Source organism: Phyllostomus discolor, chromosome 2 (assembly GCF_004126475.2).
Source record: "Phyllostomus discolor isolate MPI-MPIP mPhyDis1 chromosome 2, mPhyDis1.pri.v3, whole genome shotgun sequence".
Lineage (NCBI taxonomy): Eukaryota > Metazoa > Chordata > Mammalia > Chiroptera > Phyllostomidae > Phyllostomus > Phyllostomus discolor.
In genome coordinates, this window is record NC_040904.2 from 4,019,042 (window position 1) to 4,034,407 (window position 15,366).

The 15,366-nt window shown below is 47.8% G+C and overlaps 1 protein-coding gene across 2 annotated transcripts in view; it reads left to right on the forward strand.

Moving 5' to 3' along the window:
* The window catches only part of MORC3 (MORC family CW-type zinc finger 3), a 39,032-nt gene extending 26,942 nt beyond the window's left edge, over positions 1–12,090 (forward strand). For both annotated transcript variants that reach the window (XM_028505172.2, XM_036017422.1), the window contains 5 exons: positions 778–823; positions 1,922–2,088; positions 5,574–6,459; positions 7,775–7,932; positions 10,610–12,090. In XM_028505172.2, the coding sequence (XP_028360973.1) occupies positions 778–823; positions 1,922–2,088; positions 5,574–6,459; positions 7,775–7,932; positions 10,610–10,763 (1,411 nt within the window). In that variant the 3' untranslated portion in view covers positions 10,764–12,090. The remainder of the gene's footprint in view (positions 1–777; positions 824–1,921; positions 2,089–5,573; positions 6,460–7,774; positions 7,933–10,609) is intronic.
* Positions 12,091–15,366: the final 3,276 nt, after the last annotated feature.

Here is a 15,366-nt window from a genome sequence, read left to right on the forward strand (position 1 = left end):
GCAAGAGCTTTTTAAAAACAGTTTACGCTGTGGGTTCCTGCTTTTTTTCCCACCTGCTGTTTATTGCTGTGCTGTATGTACAAGGTAGTTTACATACAGAGTAGGGTGTCTTTGGGGGATCACACACACCCAGACGTGTCATAAGTGAATACTGTCCTTCATGAGCTGATAGTCTTACAAGTAAGGTGCGTCGCATGTATTACCATTTAGAGATTGGCAAAGTACCATAAGAAGCGCGGTCCAGTCCCGTTGGGAAGCCCAAATGGAGAGAGAACTTCGGGCCTGGGGGTGGTGAGGCAGGGGTCGGGAAAATTCATCAAGGACGTTTTGTAGTAGGCCTTGAAGGTAGGACAGAAATGCGCAGGGAGCAGCGGTGTGTTCGGCTTTGCTGGAGTGCCGTGTGCGTGGGCGCAGTGGGAGGTGGGGGTGGGCTAGAGCAGCCGGGGGGTGAGCGGTGGTCGGTCAGCCTGGGGAGACTCCGGCAGATGCACGCTCGAGGCCGAGTTCACGAAGAGCTCTCGGGCAGTTCCGGCTTAGTGCACTGTATTTTCAAGGTAAATCCAGCAGAACTGGGGTAAATACGCCTGTGGTTTTTTCCATTCAAAGGCCTGGGAACAGTGGGGATGGGAAATAGGGGCCAGTCAAGGTTAGGGTGTTACTGGGAGAAGAGGTGCCCACCTAAGGACTCCCCTCTGATGGTGGTAGTGTACACATCATCGCAAGACGGAACAGAAAATAATGATGAGGTAAATTTAAATGTTTTCATCTTGTTTTTAGAGACAAGGAAAGGTTCAGGATCAGACAACTGGAAAGGCTCCCTCAGGTAATTCAGCTTTCCATTCTGTAGCTGTGTCTTATACTGGGTGGTGATTAATTCAACAAATATTTCTGAAGCTTAGGAGTTGCATAACAAATTGAAGCAATCAAGTCCATTCAGTCCACGTGTTCCACTTTGTTAAGAATTTTGACTTTTAGAGCGAGAAAGAGGAAGGGGGAAAGGGTGAAACATCAATTTGTCCTACTTATTTATGCATTTGTTAGTTGAGTTTTTAAAAGATTTTATTTATTTATTTATTTTGGGGGGGTGGGGAGGGACAGAGAGAAAGAAACATCAGTGTGTGGCCACCTCTCGAGTGTCCCCTGCTGGGGACCCAGTCCGCACCCCAGGCAGGTGCTCTGGCTGGGAATCAAACCAGTGACTGGCCGTTGGGTCTGCAGGCCGGCGCTCAGCGCACTGAGCCGCGCTGGCCAGGGCTTCGCTGGCTGGCTCCGTATGCGCCCCGCCCGGGGACCAGACCTGCCGCCTTGGCGCATCGGGACAGTGCGCTCGGCCACTGAGCTGCCCCCCTGGGCTCTTGTCTTGTGCCCCTCCTTGCCCTCGTTCCCAGCCCTGCCTTCGCAGCCCAACAGCTCCACTCAGACTGTTCCGTTGTATTTGGTTGGGCAGCTCCTCAGGAAAGGCAGACATTCTTTCAAGAATGTTGTTGCTAGGCAGTCAGGGAAGGGTCCACAAGAGCGCCCGGGAGCCTCGCTCTGCTGCCAGCCCGGACCAGAGCTGCAGTGTTCTCTTGCTTGCCGCTGACCACCCTCCCCCCCTGCCCCCCCCCCGGGCCCTTTTATTTCTTCACCCTCCGGGGTGGGAGGGGGCCGTTTCTGCACACGTGCCTGAGCGGCCCTCCCCACAGTGCGAGGAGTGCGGTCTGCCGCAGCTGTGTGCGTTTGCTTCGAGTTGATGCTGAGATGTTTTCTCGTGGAACAGCGTCGAGTTTGGGGGTGGGGACAGAACTCGGGGAAGGAACAGTGGGCTTGCTTTGGTGTTTAAAGGCAGTCTCTTTATGACTAACTTTATTTCTTTAAAAAAAAAAGTTTGTGTTTTGCACATTGAGAAATGCCTTGATGACCAGTTCTCCCCCTCCGGCAGATCAACGCCGAAATGCTGCTGCGGACGCCCCCTTTGTCAAGTCAGAGTTTCCCGGCCGCGAAGGACAGCGTCCCGAGGGGGCACCTCCCGGAAGTGGCCAACGCTTACGTAACGAGACTCGTGAACAACCATCGGGGTTCACCCCAGTCGGACTCCGAGAGCCCCAGGTCAGCGGCCAGCGGCGGCAGCGTGGTGTTCCTTTTGGGGAGTGAGCAGGACACAGAGCCTGCATCTGGCACTTGTACGGCAGGCAGTAATGCAGCTGTAAGAAAGTGCTGTTTGTGGCAGAAACTGCTGTGCGGGTAAACAGTCTTCAAGACGAGTGACTTTGCTTTTATTGTTTCGTTTTCACAGCCATTCTTTGTTGCCTCTCAAAGAATCAAACATCATACCAGACATGAAGAGTTTTAAGTATTAGACTCACTGGTACCCTGACAGCTTAATGCACCTAGACACACATTTTATATCGGCGTCATAACTTAAGTCCCGGTCATTCCACGTGAAAGTCTTGCTGAAACCCCATTAAAATGGTTGCCATTTTCTAGGGAATACAGAAATAATAAAGTCAGTGGAGATTTTGATTCATTTCAAATACGTTTTGAGTATTCTAGGCCAGGTGTTAAGAATAAGGAAATTCATGGCGTTTACAGTCCAGCGAAGAATCTAAGGATGGAAAATGAAGATATTTTACTTTTTCCTTTGCTGCCTCCTCTGTTTTTCCCAGTTGATTCTGTAAAACTTTCTGGTGAGAAAAGTCAGCTTCCCTCTTTAATTCGAAGAATCGTCTTCCCCGGGGGGTCCAGCCGTTTGGCGTCCCCGGGCCACCCTGGAAGAGTTGTCTTGGTCCACACATTACATACATTGTGACATGTAATCACACAAAAATCTCATCATGTTTTAGGTAAATGTATGATTTTGTGTCGGGCCACACCCACAGCCATCCTGGGCCGAGTGCGGCCTGCGGGCTGCAGGTCGGACACCCCTGATTACACCTCAAAAACGAAAGAAAAATGTTGTCGGCATCTGTTGTATATCCAGGACTTTTAGCACCTAAGAGTTTCAAGACTGGGAAAGAGGTTTCTAGAAAGAAAAACAGGTCTAGTGTTGGTTTCCTGAAGTTTCACTTCTCTGGTGTCAGATGCATCCGGCTTCCCCTGTATCTAGGAGCGAAGTTGAACTGTAGGTAATCTGTCAACTGCCTGCCTGGCATCGCCTGTGGCCCCACCGCACTGTCAGCGTTGCTGCTGAGAACGTCCAGGCCCAGGCCCTCTTGGGGTTCAGGGTGCCGCAGCAAATGTCACAGGCTTTTCCGGTGCCGCTCCCGGGCGGGCACACAGGGTGCTGGGGTCCCAGGTCTGCCCGCCTCAGTGCATTCCTCTTTAACCAGACCGCCACCGCCTGCAGGGACAGCGGGGGACTTTCCTCTTGTCGTCTGCACCGACCGTGCCCTCGTGAATGTGCCCCCTCTTGCAGTCACAGTTAAAAAATACTGCCTTTATTGTGGAATTTGATTATGTCACTTCTCTGAGATTCTCTATAGTATGGACACTTCGGCTTTTAAGATTGTCAGTGTCGGAGTAAAGAAAAATGTGAAGTAATTGGCAGTATGACATGATAACCTCAAACGTGATGCACACATTCTTAGCATAACCTGTGACATGCTGCTGTAGGGTTTGGGTAAGCGGTTGGAGAAGGGATGGGAAGAAAGGTAGGAGGGATGGCTGAGAGAACAGGCTCTCTTGTCTGCAGTGATGGGGAGGGTTCACGACCAGGTGGGCCTTAGGTCGGTTCCTGAAATCCTCAGAGTGCTACCCTGTGCGCGTGGCCCGTTCAGAGGGACTTGAAGGAACACAGTGAGGGCGGAGCATACTCCCCATGAACTGGTGGGTCACACTGACTGCACCTGGTGTTTACGGTGGAAAGAGAAACAGTGGAACGAGGTTCTCAGACATAGCGAGGCCAGTTTTTCTGAGAGGTTTTGTAGCTTCCTCAAATTTTCTAAGGGATTTTTTTATTTTAATCCTCACCGAGGATATGTTTACCGGTTTGAGAAAGAGAGACATTGATGTGAGAGAGAAGCGTTGATCAGTCGGTTGTCTTCCCACACTCGCCCCGACCGGGAGTTGAACCCACAGCCTTTTGGTGCACGGGGCAGTGCTCCAACCAGCTGAGCCGCCGGCCAGAGCCCTGCAGGGGATTTCTGACCTCAGGGAAGATCGGAAGTCACTGACTTCATGCACGTGTGCGTCAAGGAGGACGTGTTATAAAGTAGTTTGCCATCTATAGCTCCCATTTTGGAGACTTGTTTTGAGGCTGGACTGTGTTTAACTGAGAACTTGTGTGAATTTTTCTAAACCAGTTTCCTTCATGTTCTTGGTGTTTCTTCATACAAATGGTTCCAAAGTAAGAAAAAGTAAAATTGGTAAAGTTTACAGACCAAGGAGGATGGAATTTCTTTTAAAAAGTGACTCATTAAAATGGAAGAAGAGACCAGAGAAAAATTTCATTAATTTTTAAAGCATATATTTATTTTCATATTCATAGAGCCAAAATCTGTGGGAAGATTTACTAAACTTAAGTCTTGACAATGACAAATAATAAGCCTGGTAAGGAAAATTACAGGGCAACTCCCAGTTAACTGAATACCTCTAGAGGTCCCTAGACAGACCTTGAACTTGGGGCACCAGGTGCCTCTGAAGGTGAATTACAGGTCTGAAGCAGGGGGCCCGTTTGGCGGTCTGAGTGGGGGCAGGTCCCTGGGCCCCTCCTGTGTCGGCGGGTGGGAGGCGGCCTGCTGGGGCAGGGTGTGCTGTGCAGGGTGTGGGTGAGCACAGTTAGAAAACAGGAGTGAATGAAAGTTCAAGTGCCCCGCGGCGAGAAACCCTCCTCCCTCCCTCCCTGCACTTGGAGCTCCCGTGAGAAGAACCCCCCCTCAGATGGTGACAGTTGGAGGGCCCTTGAGTCACAAGCCCTCTAAGTGGGGCAAAAGTAATCAGTGGGTGATAATTCCCAGAAAACCAAGCAAATGTTCCTGCAGGGAAGGTGGTTGTGCGTGAAGGGATAGGGCGTACAGGTTTACTATGATCACTTTCGGTCACTGAGTGATGAGACAGATCACGATGGGTGGTGGGGGGTGCCTGGTTTGGAACGTGGGTGCACTGGGACGCCCAGGGGACAGCAGATGAAGAGGTGTTCTGCACACACCTGGTGCTTTAACAACACCTCAGTGGTCTGTTTCCTCACCTATGAAAGAACGTAATCTCTGCTCCATTCACTCATTGGGCAGTACTATGTGATAAATACACCAGTGTCTTAAAAAATAAAGTTTTTACCCTGGCTGGCGTAGCTCAGTGGATTGAGCATGGGTTGCGAACCAAAGCATCGCAGGTTCGATTCTTAGTCAGGGCACATGCCTGGGTTGCAGGCCATGTTCCCAGCAACAGCACATTGATGTTTCTCTCCCTCTCTCTCTCTCTCTCTCTCTCTCTCTTTCTTCCTCCCTTCCCTCTCTAAAAACAAATACATACAATCTTTAAAAAATTAATAAAAAAATAAAGTTTTTACTCAAATTGCAAGGTAGACTATTTCAAGGTCATCTATTTTGTCCATATCTGTATTTTATAATACTAACTTCTATTAAATTTTTTTCTAGCATGAAACGGAGGCTTTCTACTCGTTCCTCAATTTTGAATGCAAAGCAGCGGAAACTGAATAATCAAGGCTTTGAACACTCCGCTTGTAAAGATGACGACGAAGACGTCATCATCTTGGAGGAAAACAGCACCCCCAAGCCCGCAGTAGATCCTGATGTCGAGGTGAAGTCTGAGCAGAGCCACATGGAGCCGGGAGGTGCTCAGGCCGAGCCCGTGGGCGACGTGGAACCTGGTGGCCAGACCAGTTCAACAGGCTCCTTACCATCCGTGTGTGACCAGGCAACGGCTGTGGCCACCCAGACTGAGGTGCCAGGTGTGGTTGTCAAAAAGGAAGAAACTACTGAGAATGACATAAATACGAGGAGTGATACGGCTACGCTGTTGTCCTGTGCGGAAGCTGAAGGAAGGACGTACGAAGCCCAGGAAACCTTTGATACACCTGTGGGTGATGCTGGGTGCCAGTTAAGTGAACTGAGAAATGAGGTGCTTCTAGTTACCCAGGAAAAAGAAAATTATAAAAGACAGTGTCAAATGTTTGCTGACGAAATCAGAATGTTAAAGCATAGGATACTGGAAATGGTCAACAAATACGTGAAGAAGGAGACGTGCCATCAGTCTACCGAAACTGACGCTGTGTACTTACTTGAAAGTATTAATGGGAAATCCGAAAGGCCAGACCACGTGGTGTCCCAGTATCGGCAAGCTCTGGAAGAAATAGACAGACTGAAGAAACAGTGCAGCGCTTTGCAGAACGTGAAGCCTGAATGCAGCCAGTGCTCCAGTAACGAGAGTAAGAGTGAAGTGGACGAGATGGTGGTGCAGCTGGACGATGTGTTCCGACAGCTGGACAAGTGCACTGTGGAGAGGGACCAGTATAAAAGTGAGGTGAGTCTTTGGCCTCCTGCTGGTCCCGGGGCTCCCGGGGCGCCCGAGCCTTCACTGCCAGTGGCTGCATTGGGACCCGTCACTTAGCATTTCCATTTCTTGACTCTTCCTCCACTGCTTCTCAACTGGGGCTGGTCCTCCTGGGGGCATGTGGAAGCTTGGGGGGGGGGTTGTTTGGGTTCTTGAATGTTCTTGAGATAGTCGGGCATTGCTGGAACTGGATGGGTGGTGGCCGGGTCTGGTAAGTGTCCTGTAGTGCACAGCACATCGCTGGGTCGCTTTGCTTGACAGCGACCATCTGTGGTCTGAGATGGCTTTCGGGCCCAGCCGTCATGTGCTGTCATGCTAGGCGGCAGGGGGGAGGCAGGTGCGGTTCCTGAAGGTCACTTTCGTTCCATCTGTTGGGACTTGGTTACCTGGCTAGTGGGTGCCTTGGAACTGTAGTCTTCATTCAGTGTTAGTTAGTTTGTTTGTTTAATCTTGTTTTGTTTGTTTATTGAGGAAAAAACCTTAGATATCAGGAGACAAGTAGTAGCCTCTGCACATGCCCCCAATTCAAATTTGGGTAGCTTTTTCTTTTTCTTTTTTTTTAACCCTCACCTGAGTATATGTTTATTGATTTGAGAGAGAGTGAGTATGGGGGAGAGAGCCATCGATTGGTTGCACCCTTACTGGGGACCAAACCTGCGACCTAGGTATGTGTCCTGGCTGGGGATTGAACTCACGACCTTTCATTCAGTGTGCAAGACGATGCCCCAACCAACTGAGCCACTCATTCAGGGCTGGAGAGCGCCTTCTTTAAGAGCATCTCTGTTAGTGCCCTGTTTACGTGGTGTTGGAAAGGAGGGTTTCTCTGCTAAAAAGAGTTTGGAAACGAGTACTGCCCGTTCGAGGAAATGCTTCTACCCGGCTGCTCCGTCCGGCTCCCGTCTCCGCGTGTGGCTGGCCTCAGAGCTAGGTGGCTGAGTGCGCCCCAGACACTGCCAGCTTTGTGCTGTCACTCGGAGCTGCTGAGTGGGGGCAACGAACGCCACTGGGATGGCAGCAGATTTTAGGCACTTTTCTCTCGGTTCTCCAGTGGTCTTTAGGTAGGTGCCATTTGTTTTCCCTCCCGTGGTGATTGGCATTCTGTATCCTTCCCATTTAGAAAGATGTACGGGTGAGATTCAGCAGATGAAGCCTAGCTGGTAGAAAGCTGGTGGAGGTTCTGTCTGTTTTTTATGGTAATTTTCATCTAGTTGGTTTCCCACTTTTCTTAGCTTTTATGCTTTGATAGTGTTTTTAAAATTTTATAGTTAAATCAATTTTTTGTCAGGTTGAATTATTGGAAATGGAGAAGTCACAGATTCGTATACAGTGTGAAGAACTGAAAACCGAGATTGAACAATTAAAGTCTGCAAGTCAACAGAAAGGGCCCGATGTGTTGACCTCAAGTGCTGCTGAGGAGTCTGTGAAGTACGCCGACGGGGAAAGGTAATGATGTGGAGCGGGCCCGTGGCTGCGGCTGTGGCTGTGGCTGCGGTGCGGGACAGCGAGCACGCACCTGACGGCTCGTCTCTCCGGGCCGCTGCCGGCTGCCAGCTGCCGGCTGCCGGCGTCCCAGCGCTGAGCGCGGGAGAAGTGCACGCCGTCACGCTTCCCTTCAGGAACCAGCGGCTGGGGTTCAGCTCAAGTGAGAGAGGGATTTTGAAGGAATGAAGCACGTGGTCGGTCAGAGCGGTTTGGAATGCTTGATTCCCTTGGCACGGGCACCTTGGTGCTCATGAACTTGTTCCGACGGGCGGCCGGCAAGTGACGATGGGTGAGGCGTTTGCCCTGGCGGGCGCGATGGTATGCTGATCACACAGGTTCTGGCGAGCGTGCCGAGCGGTGAGCACGCACAGTGCTGAGGCCTTTGTCTCGTGGGAATGCCCCGAGCACCACGATGGCCGGGTCCGAGGTGCCGCTGCCCGTCTCGTGCGGCACCTCATCTCCGTGGGCTGCTGTCCGCATATTAACGCCGTGTGTCCTCCCCAGTCTCAGCTTCTAGGAAGTCCCGGAGTTACTTAAAAAAAAAAAAGCCGTAGTGTAAGTGCTTGATTATTAGAAAGAAGTTCTGTGAAAACAAGGACACAGCAAAGGCATGGTGACCCTCCCTCAGTCAGATAATAATGAGGTGGGGGCTCTGCGCCGATTCCGTGCGTTCCCGGGAGCGGGGAAGCCGAGGTGGGGGGCCGTGCGGGGGCTCGGCGGTCGGGAAGGGCGCCCGGGGCTGGCACTGCACACCGCCGCCTCCCGGAGCTCGGCAGGCCCGCGGCTCCCCAAGGCGCTGTTGCGGGGCGGCCTCCCGCCGCCCTCACTGCCGTCGGCCGCTGCTGCGCGGGGCAGCTGAGGTTGGCGAGCTTGGACGGACTCCGTTCATGGAAACGGAAGGAACGGAGCGCTTTGCACGGGCCGGAGGGGAAGGTGTCAGGAGCGGCCCCCAGCTGGTGTTTCTGGAAGGGGAGCCGCAGGCCTCTCTGGTGCTGGTGGTAGAAACGCAGGTCCCTGAGCCGCAGTGCAGCGTCCGGCGTCTGACGCTGGCAGCAGTCCCGCCACATGCGGCTCCTGACACGTGCAATCTAACGCGTCTGGACTGGGACAGACATGCTTTCACTATAAAATACATTCTAGAGTTTGAAGCCCTAGTATGAAAATAAAATAAAATACCTTAGTAAAAATATACTTTTTTTAAAAGATCTTATTTATTTATTTTTAGAGAGGGAAGGGAGGGAGATAGAGAGAGAGAGAGAGACATCAATGTGTGGTTGCTGGGGGCCGTGGCCTGCAACCCAGGCATGTACCCTGGCTGGGAATCGAACCTGCGATGCTTTGGTTCCCAGCCCGCGCTCAATCCACTGAGCTACGCCAGCCAGGGCTAAAATATACTTTAATAATATGATGAAATGAGATTTTAGTAACATGGGGTTAACTAAAATGTATAACTAAAAGTGTTTCATTTTACTTTTTGTCTGAACTATGTGAACATTTAAAGTTGCGTGTGCAGATCACGATACTTCTCCTGGACTTCAAAAATAGGGGTCTTTGACCTGTCTGGTAAACAGGAATTAGCTGGAGACAATCAGAGACCTAAAGGATGGGTCACAGGGTCACGCTAGTCTTTTCTCTGCTGTTCATGTAGATGGTTTTTGGCTCTGAGAAGGGGGATATTCTCGGTGGGACATAGGATGGTTAGTAGTGTTTGCAGAGCAGAGGCCCGAAGAGTGTCTGGGCCCTGGGCCCCCCAGTGGGAGGTGGGAGGTGGGCGATGGGCAGGGAAGCCCGGACCAAGCACAGCTGGCCTGAAAGTGACGTCAGATCCGACCAACATCTGGCCCGGGGGAATCTGACCAGGCAGGCCAACAAAACAGGTTCCCAGTCCCCTTTTTGTACACTGCTGACCCAGAGATGGGTGTCCTCCCCACTCAGAGGTGTCTTCTCTGCGGAGGTCTGTGTCTGGGATCTGCACACAGACTGAAGCTTGTGGCTGTAGGTGTTGACAGTCTGCAGTGTTGGTGTTTGGTGCGACTACTTGCACGTGGAGAGAATGACGATGGTGACCATATCCAGGACTCCTCAGTGTTTTCAGCAAAACAGCTTCCTGTAAATGTGTTTTAAAAAACGGGTAGTCAGCGATCTTTAGCATGAAGTCTTACATTTTTAAAAGTCTTGTTTAACATTATTTAACCGAATGTCTTATAAGCTTATTTGACCACAGAACTGTTTATTTTTCCTCTCCTGCAACAATGGGCATCTCCTAGAACGTGTTTCAGGGACAATTCAGTTTGTTTTCCTCAAAGGGAGCTGAAACCCAAGGAAATGTGTTCTTCTTACACCAGTTCTCTTACTAGTGTAGCACTGTTGTCTAGAAGATTTTACGTTGTAAATAGCATCTTATAATTTATATACTTTACCATGTTTTCTCCAGTCTCAAATCAAAATTGTATTATTTGGATCCAAAGAGAGCCTTGAGTATTAGGAAACACTACTGACCGACAGATCTATAAATACTACATCGAGTTATGAATCATCAAATAAGTGGGTTAATGTTTCCCTTAAATATTAAGCCCCAGATGAATATCAGACTGTGTTACTGTGTCCATCTAGTAAATGTAACGTTTGTTATTTGCAGCTTCAAACTGCGGTCTCTCCGAGTTAACGTGGGACAGCTGCTGGCCATGATCGTGCCCGACCTCGACCTTCAGCAAGTGAATTACGACGTGGATGTCGTTGATGAGATTTTAGGGCAAGTTGTCGAGCAGATGAGTGAGATCAGTAGTTCTTAAAGTATATTTTATATGAGATAATAAAGTATTTCCTCTGTTCCCTTGGTTGTACTGCTTTGAAAATGTAAACAGTTTTATGTCACAGCTGTGGTAGGTGACAGGCGGAAGAACCACAGCCGTCACTGTACCCTGTGCATTCAGGTGCGGCCGCAAACTCGTGGGCACGTCATCACTCCTTCCGAAATGCCCGCGAGTCGTTGACTTTGAGCGGCTGAATCGCTAACTCATGCTCCTGGTATAAAATGTAAATATTTGTAATTAAGTCTGCACATATTTTTTTATTGCCCTAGCAGACGTAAGGGTCTTTCACCGAGAGGTTCTCAGGGTGCTCCTGACCTTTGTGCAGTCTTTTTGGTTTCCCAAAGTGTATTTTTATCTGGGGGCGGGCTGTGCCGCAGCGGGGACGGGACGGCTGCCTCCGCGTCGTCCCGGGGCAGGTGCACGGGCGCTCCCCCCGTGGAGGGGCACCGCTGATAAGTCGCGAGGGCGTCGAGCATTAATGTTTCTTCACTGTAAATTCTTATCTCTGGAAACATTTTACTCACGAAAATAAGGTAAGCAGCAACTTCTCCATCCATTTTGCTGGGATATTGTCTGTGCTGAGACTGCCAATCATGATTCAAGTGTTTTTATAGGACACAAGAGGGTGTTCAGTATAAAAAAGTATCAAGTATTCTAACTGCCTCACCATGTTTACGTTGAAGCCCATTTTTGGCTGCTTAGCATGGAGTGGGCATGGTAATTAAATATTTCTTTTATGAAATTTCCTGTACAGCCTTTTATAGGATTACTACAGGTTAACGTGAGTTGAGGAAGACAGTCTTTCTCAAACAGTACTGCATACCTTTTATCATATTACAATCCTAAGTGTTTTATATCCTGGAGTTAAGCAGCAAATTGTCCGAGGATTATAGTATTACATCCCATAAAAATTAATGCTTTATTGGTTCCTTGTTTTGTGCAATTTCAAAGAGATGGCTTTCTATTAAATATAACTGTGTATATGTAATTAATTTTCCACCACTAAAATGCTCATTATTTTTTCAAAGTTTTATCATTGCTATTTATTTTTACTTTTGTTTCTGAACATTTAGTACATGTTCTTTTTTGTATGTATGCTTACTGACTTGTGCCATGTATAATATCTAATTTTTACTGTACATTTTGTTCTAAATAAAGCAAATAAATGAAGATTGTTTTATTTGCTCGATAAAGTAATTGAAAGTGTATTTTTGGTATGAAGCTGGTTTTCTGTCACAATTGTATCTGCCCAAAATTTAAAATATCTTGTAATAAAATAAAAATATATATGATGGCTAACTCTTCAGATATTACTTTTAAAGAATTCTATATTCAGATTATATTTGGAAAACTAAAATTGTGTGCATTAAGACCCTACCCTAAAGTTGAACATATTTTACTCTATTTTTAAAATATTTTTTAATTCATTTTTAGAGAGAGGGAGAGAAAAATCAATGTGTGGTTGCCTCTCATGCACCCCCTACTGGGGACCTGACCTGGCTGGCAACCCAGGGACATGCCCTAACTAGGAGTCGAACCAGCGGCCCTTTGGTTTGAAGACCGGCCCTCAATCCGCTGAGCCAGGGCTCATTTCATTATATTAGTTATAATTTATATTTAGACTAAGACTATCCCCATTAACATTCCGAGGCTTATGTCGCGTGTGTGTGCTCATATTTGACACTTGAAAAGAAACTTGTTCTGTATCTAAATCATTTAAAGAAACCTTGTGTGAATCATACCTACCTAGAGTAGGCCTAAGTTTGTGAATATTTATGTAGCAGTTCTTTCTGGAATTTTCTTTTTCCTTTTGGTCAGCTATATTCTTGCAAAAATACATGTATGTTGTAGGGACATTTGGTTTAATGGGAAAGTTAGTCATAGGGTCAAGAGCAGAAACTTGTTTGTTGGGAGCCGCCCTGCCTGGTTTCAGGAGCTGTAATCCCCCCCCACCCCCCCCCCCCCCAAGGCTGAGGGAGTGACCTTCGTACCAGAAGCCACTAAGGAGACACAGCTTATCTCCCTGGCAGGAGCACCGCTTCTGCTCCTTTGTCCATAACTAGCTCCCAGTGCTTGATCAGTTAGCTGATGACGGGTAAGATTCCCCAAGGGGGGCCGACTTAAGACAGGCATCATGTGGAGGCCCCAGGGAAGGACTTGGGGGGCTACAGAGAAAGGGGGTGATGGACTCTCACCCCTCGGCTTTGACGTAGCCTGAGTCCTCATTCTGCCTGGGAGAAGTCTCCTAATCTCTTAGCTATCTTGCCTCTGCCTGATTTAAGCCTGAAACAATGACAGGGCGGTGCAGCCCTGTGCTGGAAAGGGCAGGTTCCCTGGGTGATCAGGCCTAAGAAAGAATACATAAACTCCTGTGAAACCTGCTTTGCTAAGAATGCTCTTAATTAAATGATAAAGGCCGGAGCAGGAAATGAGTTTGCTTCCCAAGGTTTTGTAGCCTTTTTAGCCGATAGACCCTGACTCTGAATGATCCCTAATAGTTCTTTGTATGCTATCTATCGTTTGATCCTTTCTGACAATGATTAATAAGCTGTACCTGTATTCCTGCACAAGTTAAACCAATAAGAGCTTTCTAGGCAAGGGTGCACAGCGATCTCCTCTTGAGAGAATGGCCAGGCCGCTCCGGGGTGCCCTCCCCTTGAGAGGGTAGCCGTGCCGCCCCTTTTCCTCCACAGGACTCGGTAGTCCTTGTGAGTTTGTCTCGTATCTCATTCACAATGCCACAGACACTGGGCTGCTGTCCGCGACACTTGTTTGCTACATTGGTTCTTTGGAATTGCTTGCTTATTTTTCACCCTTAAGAAAACATTGCCAAGTTCTGATTCTTTGAAAATACGGCTGACAGATGTTAGCAGAAGCAACATGGGCTTTCATGGCACGAGTACCATTTAGGTACAGGTGCTTATCTTTTTTGTTAAGCTGAATTTGTAAAAGTCTAGTGTCTGAGGGCATTGTTGCTTAAACAAATTATTTTTTTAAGTATACTTTATTGATTATGCTATTACAGTTTTCCCAATTTTTCCTTCTTTATCCCCCCTCTGCCTTGCACCCCCCCAACTTTCCAGCATTCTCTCCCCTTAGTTCATGTTCATGGATGTACATGCAAGTTCTTTGACTTCTCTGTTTCCTATACCATTCTTAACCTTTCCCGTCTATTTTATGCCACAAATTATGCTTATTCCTTGTACCCCCCCATTCTTCCCTTCCCCACTGAAAACCCTCCATGTTTTGTCCATTTTTTCTGATTCTGTTCCTGTTCTAGTTATTTGCTTAGTTTTTGTTTTCATTGTTTCATTTTTGTTTTTGTTTTTCAGGTTCAGTTGTTGATAGTTGTGAGTTTGTTGTCATTTTACTGTTCTTAGTTTTTGATTTTTAATTTCTTAGATAAGTCCCTTTATCATTTCATATAATAAGGGCTTGGTGATGATGAACTCCTTTAACTTGACCTTATCTGGGAGGCACTTTATCTGCCCTCCATTCTAAATAAAAGCTTTGCTGAAGAGAGTAATCTAGGTTGTAGGTCCTTGCTTTTCATGAATTCAAGTACTTCTTTCCAGCCCCTTCTTGCCTGCAAGATTGAGAAATCAGCTGATAGCCATATGGGAACTCCTTTGTAGGTAACTGTCTCCTTTTCTCTTGCTGCTTTTAAGACTATCTCTTTATCTTTAATCTTGGGTAACTTAGTGTGATGTGCCTTGGTGTGTTCCCCCTTGGGTCCAATTTCTTTGGGACTCTCTGGGCTTCCTGGACTTCCTGGAAGTCTATTTCCTTTACCAGATGGGGGAAGTTTTCCTTCATTATTTGTTCAAATAAGTTTTTAATTTCTTGCTGTTCTCCTTCTCACACCCCTATAATTCAGATATTGGAATGTTCAAAGTTGTCCCAGAGGTTTCTTAAGCCTCTCTTCATTGTTTTTGAATTCTTGTTTCTTCATTCTGTTCCAGTTGGATGTTTATTTCTCCCTTTTGTTCTAAATCATTGCTTTGAGTCCTGGTCTCCTTCCTGTCATTGTTGAGTCCCTGAATATTTTGCTGTATTTCACTTTGGGTATCCTTCATTTGTTCCTCCATTTTGCGACCAGGCTCAATCAGTTCTGTGAGCATCCTGATTACCACGGTTTTGATTTCCACATCAGATAGGTTGGCTATTTCCTCATCGCTTAGCTCTTTCTCTGGTGTTTTGTTCTGTTCTTTCATTTGGGCCACATTTCTTTGTCTTGGCACAGCTGATAAGTTGTAAGGGGGCGGGGCCTTACGTATTCGCCAGGGCGGGGCAATCCCCTTTGCTGCGTTGTGGTGCTGTAGGTCTGCTTGATCTGGTTGACTGTTTAATTCCTTAGTTGTTGGACTTCTATGCAGTTTGGGCACTTCTGGTTGGTGGTTGGTTTTATATTGGTTATTATCCTCCTTTTGGTTGTGTGAGGAAGCAAAGGGTTTCTACCTACACCTCCATCTTGGCCGCAACCTAAAGAAATTATTTTTTATTGTATTTTTTCCATTACCATTTCCCTCCATCATCACCCCCCCCATCACCACACTGTTGTCCATGTCTGTACGCCCCTTTT